General features: G+C 33.9%; 2 protein-coding genes across 3 annotated transcripts; both read right to left on the bottom strand.

Annotated features, from left to right (window-relative positions):
* Nucleotides 1-215: 215 nt before the first annotated feature.
* LOC18607049 (uncharacterized) lies at nucleotides 216-4,938 on the bottom strand. 2 transcript variants are annotated; one of them, XM_018114813.2, is made up of 6 exons: nucleotides 4,012-4,938; nucleotides 3,652-3,837; nucleotides 2,850-3,329; nucleotides 2,100-2,255; nucleotides 1,256-1,683; nucleotides 216-1,024 (listed from the first exon to the last, which is right to left on the bottom strand). In XM_018114813.2, the coding sequence occupies exons 2-6, from the start codon at nucleotides 3,791-3,793 to the stop codon at nucleotides 407-409; spliced, it is 1,824 nt and encodes a 607-aa protein (XP_017970302.2). In that variant the 5' UTR covers nucleotides 3,794-3,837; nucleotides 4,012-4,938; the 3' UTR covers nucleotides 216-406. The 2 variants fall into 2 exon arrangements, with proteins under 2 accessions (XP_017970302.2, XP_088659428.1); XM_088803302.1 differs by having other exon boundaries at nucleotides 3,652-3,840.
* A 2,902-nt stretch (nucleotides 4,939-7,840) lies between these two features.
* Nucleotides 7,841-10,536, bottom strand: LOC18607050 (uncharacterized). The gene is made up of 5 exons (XM_018114814.2): nucleotides 10,351-10,536; nucleotides 9,769-10,257; nucleotides 9,519-9,674; nucleotides 8,949-9,376; nucleotides 7,841-8,784 (listed from the first exon to the last, which is right to left on the bottom strand). The coding sequence occupies exons 1-5, from the start codon at nucleotides 10,496-10,498 to the stop codon at nucleotides 8,146-8,148; spliced, it is 1,860 nt and encodes a 619-aa protein (XP_017970303.2). The 5' UTR covers nucleotides 10,499-10,536; the 3' UTR covers nucleotides 7,841-8,145.
* Nucleotides 10,537-13,338: the final 2,802 nt, after the last annotated feature.

Raw genomic sequence — 13,338 nt, forward strand, 5'->3', positions numbered from 1 at the left:
TCTATATAATGAAATTATATTGCTAACTTTCAAAAAATAAAGGGTCACTTTTAAACTGACTCATCAGCAAACTAAATTGAGATTCTTCAACAAAAATTTTTTCATTAAAAATAGTAATCAAAATACTTATCATTAGAAAAAAGATAGGAAGAGCGACATTAATTTATGCAAGTTAAAGGTCTTAGATCATTTTTTAATTTTTAATTAAAGGAAGAGATTTTAATATAACTCCTTGCATAAAAGATACATGTACATAGGCACACCTCAAAATTTTTCGACAAAATATTCCTATAGTTACATACAATATTCAACCCCACTTGACTAATGATATGTTTTACACTTCTTCAAAATGGACACCTTAAATTGAAATTTCCCTTCTGTATTCTCCAATTTAAAACAACTTCCCTTAAAAAAGCTTGTCATGCTTACGACCACAAAACAGAGACCTTGAGCCGTATGTTGAGTTCCATAAATCAACAGAAAGAGGAAAATTCAACGAAGCAAATAGCACAACCGGGCCGGAAACAAAAATGGAAATGAGGGTAGGGATCCTTATTGCTCCATGATGATAAATTAAGAAAATAGTTGCGGTGAAAGCTGCCACCATCATCCCCATGGAGACGAAGAGTGTCCCCAATCCAAGCAACAACATACATGGTAGTCGCTTAACGAAGTCATCCTTGGCGAAACGCGAAGTGAGGATTGATAAGAACATTAAGATTGACGAAGCAGAGGAGAATAATGCCATTGCATCCGATATGATGAAGATTTTAAATGAAATCTTCTGCAGGATGATAGGATTTGCTGCATCGTTCTGTAAACTACCTGGTAGAGTGAGTATTGCAACGAATACTACAATGAATAGTAATGTTGCAACCATTAGCATCGAGTGTGAAGTTCTTCTCATCCAATCTTCTCCCCTTCTTTTTAAATCTTCATGCTCCTTAACGAATAAATCCCAAGGTGTAAATCCTTCAGCATTTCTCATTTCTTTACACGAAGGTTGCACAACCTTTTCCACCTCCTGTGAAATACATAGAGTATGCATATTAAATCTTAAATGAATTGAAATCGTATTGGAAAAAAAATTGGATGAAAATGTTGGCTTAGCTTGTAATACCTATACAAAATCAATTTTTTTCTAAACGATGAAGATTTTTACCAAAAGGTTATAGAGTCTATACTAACACTTCTATTAATAAAAATTTTGGAAGGCCTAAAAAGGTAAGGATTATAGAAATTGGCAAGAAAGTACCTTAAACCATAATAATTCTCGTTGCATTTGAAGAGCAGCACCTGATACATGATTGAGTCGACCTTGAAGGGGTAACTTGGCAACTAAGTGCAACATGTTGTTTTTGTTTTCATCCTCATATGTTGCAATCAAATCTTTAATGGAACCTATGCCATAGATTAAACTGAAGATACTCTCATGACGATATAAAATGGCAACATGAAATATGCTGCGATTATCTTTGTTTACCCTCCATATCAGGTCAGGATAAGAGTTGATAAGCTGAATTAGAAATTCGACATTTCCTGCTTCTGCTGCATCTAGTGTTAAGATTGAAGGATGCTCAATTAAGCACCACATCATCTCATGCTCTAACTGTAGTACCTTTTTCCAAACGCTATCCACAAGTCGAAGGGCCTGACTTAGCTTCGAGCTATGATGAGCAAATCCTGTGATATTTATGGTCAAAGATTACAACTTTTTAATTGGAGAATTGTTTTTATCAAATTAAAATTTTATTAAATATAAATAAATGATATGATAATTTGATTAATAAAAAATTTCATATTGAAATTTACAACCACACGTTTGAAGAATAGAAAAACAGTAACAACACCAAATAGAATAAAGAAATTACGATCTCCCTATAACGATTAAATATTACCACCATACAAAAAAAAATATTTTAAACTGATCTATCCCAGATTTAATAAAAGAATCAATAAAGTGTTAACTTCACGAATTGTATGCAGAAATATAAAAATTTAATAAAATTACAATTCAGAGTAGTATATATTGAGAAAAAGAAAAAGAAAACTTAATATGATTCACGACCATTTCATCACGATTCTTTTAGAAAACAAACCTGAAAAATTGACGATTATTCTCCTCCACATCCCAATTGGGTTTTCATCGACAAACAACGCAGGCTTTTGAGCAAGCACGTGCAGAGCTGTCTCATTAAATGAGCCTCGAGTAGTAGCTAGTTGCGGGTACTTTTCTTGCATATTGAAGGCCACGTCTGCAGGAATGGTAAAGAATTAAATGTTTTTTTTTTTTTTGCCTCAATCAACTATATTTTTTTTATCAATAAAAGAAATTGATACAAGTTCAATAAAAAAAGAGTGAAAAATCAATCACGGGATGACTAAATCAGAAAATTAATTTTTTATTAATATCAAAAAATTGATGATTATTTGATATGACTACATCAGTACTAGTCCATGAAAAACAGAGCACTTAGATGAGATCACATCGAAGAGTGCAGGGAAGGGAACAAAGAAAGGCAGAGTGTCAGGTCAAGCCACCGAACACAGTCAGAGGAGGGTAGACACCCAATTTGTCCCAAAAGTCATCGCCTATTTCAAGCATAACCCTCGTGTATGGACGCAAGAGGTGCAATAGGGTGTGAAACAGAGGTATCTGGGGAGAGTCAGTGACGCATTGTCATTTTCTTGATTTCTTTTTACGAGTTTTTCTGCTATTTTTTGCCGAGTGAATGATGTAATGTTTGTTAGTGTAGGATAATAGACTTAATTCGACATTTCGCGTAATTTCACATTCTATTAATATACGAAACTATGCTTTTAAAAAAATGACTAAAAATTTTTCTTACCGTAGAGACCATTTCTAATACAAATAATGAATATCCCATGTCGTTCTGGATCAGTCAAATCGTCATCGGTGCATTGATAGAGATACTGAACCATTTCTCTATGTCCTAACAGAGCAGCTAAATGGAGAGGAGTCACCCCTGCTTTATTTCTGATCTTTGGTAAGCTGGTTTCCAGCTTGATCATAACTATGGCCAGTGGCAAGATTCCGGATATAGCAGCGAAACAAAGAGCAGTGTTTCCATCTTTGTTTTCGAGTTTCAAGTCGACAGGCCGCATCCACTCAGTTACCAATTTCTTCACCAAAGCAATTTGTTTCGCCGCCGTCGCAACGTGAAGAACAGTCTCCATTCCTTCCGTTATACTCTGTCGTACCGCCCATGGATATGTGGAAACAATGGATCTAACCGTTTCGATGTCTCCGTTCATTGCAGCTCGATAAAGGGGTATGCCATATATGTTGTAATCTTTTCTCCCTTCCTCTGAAATATTATTCCACAAACACAAGCATAAAAATTCGGTAAGGTTACAAAAATATCTTTATGAAATTGATGTGATAATAAATTCAGTACATTTATTTTTTAATATAATGTTCGTAATTTTCATAAAGCATACTATATAAGTCTAGTTTAATGGAGGTTTTTTTTGTTAAGTATAAGAATTTTATTAAATAAGCGAACAATCAAAGAATTTTAACAATAAAACTCTATTATGCTGTTAGATATGTCTACTTGTTTCTGTTAACTAGAAAGAATTGTCAATTTTGGAACCAGCAGAACAAAACATAAATTTATATATGCTTACTGGTAAACAGATGTGGATCTGGCAAGCAAGAATCAGTCTGAGCTGAAGTTGACCTCTCAGCATAATTTCCATCCTGAGCTTCAATAATTGATGGTGAATTGGTATCCATATCAGCCCCAACTTCCAGCAGCTTAGCAGCCATTGAATTATTCTGTTAATCAGGGTCAGTTCCTTTATGCTGGAAATCTTCTGCAACAATGAATGGCTACCATTGTCATCACAGGTTTTTAACTAACCTTAGCGGAAACATTGATGGTTACATGTGCATTGATCAACAAGTAAAACGAAAGAGAAATTTTCGAATGAAAAACAAAAGGAACTCGGCTTATGCATATAGATAGAAATTGAAGACTGCTGTACCTATTTGAAAGGAATTGGTCGATTAACTTCGAGAAGCAATGGTTTCTGAGTAGAATATATAGCTAAAGTCCTGGGGAGAACTATGAAGAATGCAAAAGGTCAACAGATTAACTATCGTTCGAACTTGCTGTGGAGCTAACGCGAATCGAGAGGAAAAGCAGAAAATGAACAAGAAAGTGTATATAGACAGAACCTCTGACCGATAGGAAATCAGTTAAACTAACTAAACATTTACTGAACCAAGTAAAAAGTAACTAAGGTAAAATTAATTAACAGTAAAAACAAAAAATCTACATCTGCTATAAATAAAACACGTTTAAGTAAAATCCTGTAAGTGTTGACTTTATTCTTCAGCCTTCATCTTCAGTCTTCTTCAAGCTGTAACCAACATCAACAGCTTTTCTTTTATCTTGTCTGCATATGCTTGTACGCTTAACAACTATGAAGAGAGAGTAATGTCTGAACACTTAAAATCTAAACATAGACTTCCATTCATAGATCGAGTCGACAAAGAGATAAACATTCATGGAAATGGAGCTTTTTACCTTTTTTTTTCTTTTTTGTCAGAGAGTGGTTGACGAAGCTCAATTTCATGCCTATATCATTTCTCGACAGTAATGTAATCTTATATGATAAAATATATAAGACTGTTAAGCATTGGCTGAAAGCAGTAACATGATAGGGACAGTGACAGGGACTTTACTAAGTAAATGAACATGCACGAACGAACCTCCATCACATGCATAGATTCCTCTTGAATAATAGAAGAACAGTAAGAAAACCAGAAGCGATGCAGACCAGGTTGGAATGAATTTTTACGAGTGGCCGTTGGGATCATCAGAACTCAGAAGTCGACATGAAAGTCGATCATTCTTAGCTTAATTCCGGATCCTCAGATGATCATTCTCCCTTAATTGTTTTGAATTTCTGTGTTTTTTTTATGTGGTAATCTGATGTTTGATACTTTGAGAGTATGACCAGTGTCACATCATATTTTGTATCGTAATTCGTTTTTTAATATATCTATTTAGCTCTTTAATAAACTTTATAGAAGTAAACGCTCTATCGCCGCCAATTAAGGAGCTCTCAAGTAAATTACCATAAAGTCAGGACGTGAAACACTACTAAATAATTAATGGGCTATCCTATTAGCATTATTGGATCTTTTTTTTTTATTAAAACAATCAGAAGGATATTAAACTAGAGCAGAAGCTAGCAAAAACCTGCCATATCAAAAACATTATTGCATCTTCCAGGAAGGAAGACAGTCTAAACTGTGGAAAGAGCCACTAAAGATGTGTGCTCTCTGATTAATGAAAGCGGCATCTATGCTGAGGTTGTTGTATAATGTGGTCTGTGTAAAGTGATGGCCAGGCGGGATGGTCTTTATCTGGTTTTGTTGCAGGTCTTGTGGAGTGTTTTTTATCTTGTTTGTAGGTCTTATTTTTGCCCAGATTTGTGTGTGAAAACAAAAATTTAATTATTCAAAGGTCTAGTTAACAAATTAATGCATTGTTGAGGAGTAATTATGAGCATCCGCTTAAGATGCCATTTACTTCTATTATTGATATGCCAGCAAGAGTAGTATAATAAGTTTTGATTGAAATTTGTGCTACCTCGCATATCTCGAGCAGATACAATACCTTTAGATTTCTTTCACTTTTTTAACTATAGATCGATATCGGCATTTTTAACGCTCCCCCTAAACTTAGGATAAGCCGATAAGCCATAGTTTCTTGCGCATGAACGATTTAAAAGTCATTCTGCCTTTAATGCTATCTTTAGAGTAATCAAAAGTGGAAGCATTTGTTGAACAACGAGTTCTATCTCTAATCATATTGAAAATTACAAAAAATATTTTTTTGATTTATCTTTCAATCATATTTTTAAAGAGATAATCTCACTCGATTAATTTGTTATAATGTTTTTCATTGTAAAGGACTTTTTGTATCATTTTTTTGAAAATGTATAACTTTCAAAGACTCAGATTATGATTTTTTTGTTAGTTACTCGAACTATGATAATATGTCATGAAAAGTTTATTGCAACAAGTAAGAGACTTAGAATGACATATAAATTGTTGAGATTAATAAAATTATCATTAAAAAATGACTTTTTATAATGTTAAGGTTTTAGGAGTCTATTTGAAATTTGCTTTATCTCCTTCCACTAATATAAAAATAAAGCCATGTTATATCCCGTACCATCCGCCTACAATAACAAAGTAGTGTGTGTTAAAAAAAACTTAAACATGTTTTGGGTTTTGTCGTTCAAAGTTAAACATGATTCGAGGAAGCAATTAATAAATCGTTAAATTCTAGTAAGATAAGAATATTCTTGAATATAAACCAATGCCCTTTCTTTGTAGCTATCCACAAAAGTCAATTGAGGATGAGATGGCCCCGTAATTTTAGCTCTAGTTTAGAGATATAAAATTAATTATATATATAAAATGGGAAAACTTCAATGAATCAATCAATTATAGATACAAAATTAATTATTAATTACTTTGTCATATGAGTGATTGAATGCATGCTTTTGCATTCTTGCTATTAATTAATTTCAAGAAGAAACTATATAGTATTTCCATTGACATTAGGTTATAATTGAAAAAATAATAATAAATGAATATGATTTTATCTCATAAATTCATTTGTGAAGTTTAAAATTTTTAATGTTTCCTTAGTGTATAAAATAATAATCATCTAAGAAGAAATAGATCTCGAGGACGTAGTCAGAGAAGAGGGCAGAGGAGGACCATGTAATCAACCAAATGCTTATCCTTAATTTCAGCCTCGAGTCCTGAGACACACTTAGCCCAATGAACAATGGACAAGGCCCTTTTTCAAGCCTGCAAAAGCTAACCATACATAGAAAGACTTTAGACTTATTGAACTAAGGCTTTCTGTGTAGTGAAAATCAAAATCTCCCAACATTTTCATGGACGCTTGAAACAAATAAGATTTAATCGGTAATCTCAGCATTCAGTAATGAGAAGTTAGAAGCAAATTAACACCTCACCCCAAGGAGTTGAAGAGACAGCACAAGAATGTATTGACACAAAAAAGGAGAAGCAATGGAAGGGAGAAACATAGCTAGCATTTCTAAAAAGAGGTGGTGAGATATTAGAAAGAGAAAAAGTTTGATTCTACAACTAATAAGTATTCTTTTTTTGGAATAATGAGGTTTGAGGAGAGCCCTGATTTGTCCCAAGTTCAATTAAGAAACAAATCACACAAGTTCCACAAAAATGTACAAGGAAGAGAAAGCTGCCAACAGAGTAACGGTTATTATGGGTTCACATAAAGAGCAAATGCTGAAACTATGCCACAGTATTTGGGGCCAAAAGGCTGATATGAAGGTAATAAGTTCAAGGATACGGATGAGAGGGTTATCACTTGGTAGACTTGCTTCAATGGACTGTTGAGCTATCATAGCAGCGTTTTGGAAATGAATTAGATATTCTAAGACAAGCACATGAGTTGGTTGAAGAGGAAAATCTGCAAGAATGGGATAAAAAATGGAAGGAATTGTGGCTTCAATGAATATTAATTACTTTGTCAAATGAGTGACTGATGGCATGCTCTTGCATTCTTGCTATTGATCAGGAGAAGTAACTATATATGATTCTCTTTTTCTGGCCTTTAGATTTGGATTACCAATGGTTGAATTTTATTTCTTTCTTTAGTTCTTTTTTGTACTTTGAATTAGAGAGGAGAAAGAACCTTTTTTTTTTTTATGAAACTTCTTGGATACTATCATTCACTGGATAAAAGATAAGCCTAAAGCAACCCACACAAGGACACAAATAACGGCAAGTTGCAGCAAAAAGAAGCAGAAAATTTGATAAAATATACCAAATATTCTTCATTTCAAACATATGAAAAACCAGATAAGTTTATATATTTAAAAAACTAAGAATTAAGACTAAAGCTGAAATTTATATTATTTATAGCCTTGAGTCCTGACATGCACATAGCCCAAGGGGCAAGATCCTTCTTCAACCCTGCAAAAGCTAACCATATATACAAGGACTTCAGATTTATTGAATTGAGGCCCTTTTATAGAAATCCTTTGCTTTGCATTTATCCACTAACTTTCCGGAGCGACCATCGAACTCAGAAGCTTGGCTGCTCAAGGAGATGTGATGTGATAGGGCTGCTTGAAAAGCTTATTCCGAGGATGAAACAGGGACCTTGAACCGTATGTTGAATTCCATACATCAATAAAAAGAGGTAAGTTCAGAGAAGCAAACAAAGCAATTGGCACAGAGCCTAAAATGGCGATGGCTGCAGGGACCCAGAGATGTCCATGATAATAAATTATGAACACAGTGGCACTGAAAGCTACTATTACGCTACCGATGGACATGAAGAAAGTTGCCAGCCCAATCATCAACATGAATGGTAATCGCTTGATGAAGTCATGCTCCTTGTAACGTGAAGTGAGGATGGATAAGAACATCAGGATTGAAGCCAAAGCGGAGAACAGCGCCGTTGCGTCTGATGTGACAAACACCAGGAAGGACATTCTCCGCAGGAAGTTAGGTTCCCCTGAATTATCTTTTGAGCCACCTGGGACAGTAAAGATGCTGGCGAACGCTACGGTGGCAATTAGTGTTGGGACCATCAGCGATGATTCAGCCGTTTTTTTCATCCATTCTTCCCCTTCTTTCATCAAACCTTTGTGTTGCTCCATGAACAATTCCCAGGGTGTAAAGTGTTCATTATTTCTCTGTTCTCTACAGGAAGGCTGCACCAAACGTTCCACCTCCTGGTACAGTCAATACAGATTAGATTCTACAACATATTGCTTAACAAGTTTGGATTAATTAGAATCTATAAACAGTACTCTTGATGAAATTGATTTGATTCAGAACCTGAAAAGACCATGAAAAGCAAAAGTAAAAATGGAAAGAGAAAGATCAGAGAGAAAACCTGAAACCACAAGAGCTCTCGCTGCATTTGAAGAGCCGCTCCTGATACAATCTTGAGTCGATCTTGAGGCGGCAGCCGTGCCGCTAAATGCAGCATGTTGTTGTTGTTGTCATCCTCATAAGTTGCTATCAAATCCTTGATTGAACCTATCTCTTGGATCAGACTGAAAATACTCTCATGACGATATAAAATTGCATAATGAAATATACTCTGTTTTTGACCATTTACTCTCCAAATCAGGTCCGGATAAAGGTTGATAAGCTGAACTAAAAACTCTACGTTTCCTGCCTCTGCTGCATCCAGCATTAGTACTGTGGGATGCTCAACAAGAGACCACATCCGCTCATGAGTTTGCTGCAATACTTTTTCCCAGAGGCTCTTGACAAGCTGAAGAGCCTGATCAAGCTTCAAACTATCATGATTCATCCCTGTAACATTGCATTCAAATTGGATAGCCAATTCGGTTAAAAACCAATTGGCTTTTGGGTTAAGAGAAAAGAGATAAGGTATATACTGTTGGTAATTAGAAACCTGACGTGAAAATACCCGAAAACAAGAAAGAAAACTGACCTGAACGACTGATTATTCTGCTATATATTCCTAGTTGATTTTCATTTACAGAAAACAATAAAGGCTTTTGAGCAAGCACGTGCAAAGCTGTCTCCTGATATGAACCTCGTTTTGTAGCTAGGCTTGGTTCCTTGTTTTGCATGTCAAAGGCTACATCTGTAAATTCACGCGACGCCAAATTATGGAAAACACCATCAAATGAAGTACTAAATCGGAGCAATTGGAGCAGAGGATTTCTGTTCCTACTCACCATATAGACCAGTTCTAATGCATATAATAAATATTCCATGTCGCTCTGCATCGGTCAAATCATCATCAGTGTGTTCATAGAGATACTTCACCATGTCTCTGTGCCCCAACAAAGCAGCTAAATGAAGCGGAGTCACTCTTGCATTATTTCGAATTTTGGGCAAGGATTGATCCTCGTTAACCATAAGCTCCGCAAGTGGAACTATTCCAGATATCGCAGCGAAAGAAAGAGCAGTGTTTCCATCTCTGTTCCTAAGTCGCAGTGCGACTTTCAAGCCTTGAGCTTTTATCCACTCCACCAATTTCTCCACCAACGGAACTTGTTTTCCTAATGCAGCAATGTGAAGAACAGTTTCCATTCCTTCTGTTACACTCTGCCGCAACGCCTGTTGATTTTGTCCTATAATTCGACCAACTTGCTCAACGTCACCCTTCATCGCAGCTTGATAAAGGGGCACACCGTACGTTATATAGCTTATTCTTCCTTCATCTGAATAATTCAAGAAGCGATGTTTTAGCATAAGTCATGATCGATGAACACGTAGAACAGTAGTGGATAACGCATGGTTTTGACAAAACGTACCTGTAAACAAATACTGATCTGGCACAAGCCCATCACGTTGATCTAAAGTTGAATTTCCAACCACAACTCCTTTATCCGCTCCTGGAGAGTTTGATGGTGAACTAGCAGCATTTACATCAATCTTGACATCAGATATTCTGGCTGCCATTGAGCAAATTCTAATAAAACAAAGCTAAGTTTTCTTCGAATGTATGTCTGCTGCTGAAACAACGACTATAGTTGTATATATAAATTTACAAAGCTAGGCTTGCGCCAAAGGATATGATGACGAACAGAAAACTTGTCACCAAGGAAAGCAAGGACATTCGTGTAGGACTTCCATGAAGCTTACCAAAGTATGGACCAATGCCAAAAGGCAATAACGATTATATATATATAAAGTTTTATCAGTATCTGAATATTTGGTTCATTAATTGGTGTATAATCTCTTTATCTAAAGAGTAAGGTTCAAATTTTTTTTCTCCAATTAAAAAAAAATCTCATCAAAAAGAAAAGTTAGAAATAAAAAATGCCTCCACACAATTAGATTAGATATGCGTTTTGAGTGACCACAATGGGTGGCTTACACTCTTTGCACAAGCTCCGCACTATGCATGTGTCTCGTGAGAATCTTACCTATAAACAATGGAATAATTAACATTCTTAAAAGAATGTTTTGTTGTTTTAACTTTTCTATTTTTTAACGTAATTAAGCAAATTACTTTGACTTAATAAATATTTTTAATTTACTGAAAAAGAAAAAGCAAATGACTTGACTCTCTGATCACTAACCTTGAAACTTCTGAAAAAATTTTTTAAAAAAAAAAGTTTAGAAAATATGGTGGTGATACAAAGCATCGATTATAATACATACTACCCGATGCTTGTCTTGACCCTTGTCTAATAATGTCAAGTTGACTATATAATTTGTAAAGTCTTGGTTATGCTTTTAAATATTGCTTACCTTACATCTGTTAGTACTCACCTTATTCCCTATTTCACTTGCTAATTGTTTCTATGTAATTTTAAACTCTAATAATTTTTTTTATTAAAGAAACAAATAAACATTAAGTTTCAAGGTCATATCATGACAAGTTTAAATTTTGTTTTTAATTAATCGAACAAGTTTTGCATGTGAGGACAGATAAGAATAGCAAAACAACAAAATTATTCACAAAATCAAAGTTGGATCTAACAGTTCTTTTTCTACAAAAATAGTAAAAAATCAAATAGATGAATCAATATAAATTTAAATAAAAATCATACACAATAAATTCGTATAGCAGTACGAGTATGACCTATTTCTATTTCATTTTCCCCATTCCTTCCTTTTGATTATTGATAGTAAAACTTAGATATTTAAGCTACAATCCAAAAATTTCCCTAAAACACTTCAAAATGATACGTTGCCCCTTCTTATTTTAAAATAATATTTTTAGTCGGTTGACTGTTAACACAATTAGTCAATAGTTAAAAAAAATTATTTCCAATACCATATAGATATTTTAGGATCCTAAATGTCCTCTTAAAAAAAATCTGTTAATGTTTTCTTCCGTAACTTAATAAAATTTATTTTGATATTTAATAAAATTCAATATTTGACGAAGAAGAAAAAAACTTAAAACTCTATAAAATTCTAAAACAACATTTGTAAATGCGGTAGTTTGTTTCACTTTAATATTTAATAAAATTCAAAAAAAGATATAGAAGAAAAAAAAAACTTTAATTCTTTGATATATAATAATCAAGTCAAAAAAATTGTACGTCAGCCTAAAACCTAATCTCAAAGAAAAATTTTAGATAAAAATTTTTCAACAAAATTAATAATCACGAATAAAAAATTAATCTCTAAACCCACAACATCAAATTTGAAATATTCATCATTGAATAAAAGAGAATATGGTTAAATTAAAAAATATATATAAGGAGTACTTATATTTTAAAATATTTGCTGTAATATTAAGTTTAATTGTTTTAACTGTTGACTAGTGTTTTTTTTTTTTTTTTGGATTTAAAACAAAACCTGTATGACCAATGAGAGAGAGATGGGGCCCCGGGCATCCCTTTCTCACATGGAAATTAGTTAGTACAAAATTATAGTGTATCTTTTTGGTTTTTTAATGTCCTAGAGACTGACTTTCCATGAAAGGTTGACCCACTATATATTAATTAGTTCATATTGCATTATTTTCTTTTGGTGTACATGTTCATATGTTTATTTTGAATTTATCATTTCATTGGTGCAAGTAAAAATTGTTTCTATATTGTAGGTTTATCATCATGTGTTAGACTTATTATTTAATATTACCATTTTGAGTATAAACCCAAAACTTGGCTTGGCTACATTCATTTCATCGACTCATGCTTAGGTGATGAGGAATTATTGACTTTATGTGGTTGGATGATAAGCAATGACATTATTAATATCAATAAAAAAAGTCGAAGGAAGAAGTATTCCGAAGGAAAAAGCTCGGGTGATGACCCATAGATGGAGTAGATATCGGTCAAGAAATATAGTGTTATGTTAAGTGTCATGGTCTTCGCATGGACGTGAATCTCACATCATTGAAATAATGCTTCCAACAAGTTGAGCTATAAAGTTTTACATCGAAGAAAAATTCCCAACAGGGAATAAGAAAGAATGTTATGGTCTTAGAAAGTAGAGCTATAAATCTCACATTTGCTATGTATTAGAGTGATATTGAAAATATAAATATTCACACTACTTTTAGTCTGTGAAGCGCTTTTTGTGGGACAAAACTATAAGATCAGTAGGCCAAAACAAATAATACTTCATAGAGTTTGGTGTGGACCGTGACACCAAGGGTCATATGGACTTCATACGACAATAAACATAGTCATACAATGGAAATTGAGTCCATATCAATCAAAGAATATGGTGCAATGCCAAGGGTTGTACGGACTACATACAACAATAAACATAGTCGTACAATGGAAACTGATGTAGGTAGTAACTTGGTGTCCATGCAATTGGTGTAATATCTTCTA

This window comes from Theobroma cacao, chromosome 2 (assembly GCF_053813885.1).
Source record: "Theobroma cacao isolate CCN51 chromosome 2, ASM5381388v1, whole genome shotgun sequence".
NCBI classification, from domain to species: Eukaryota; Viridiplantae; Streptophyta; class Magnoliopsida; order Malvales; family Malvaceae; genus Theobroma; species Theobroma cacao.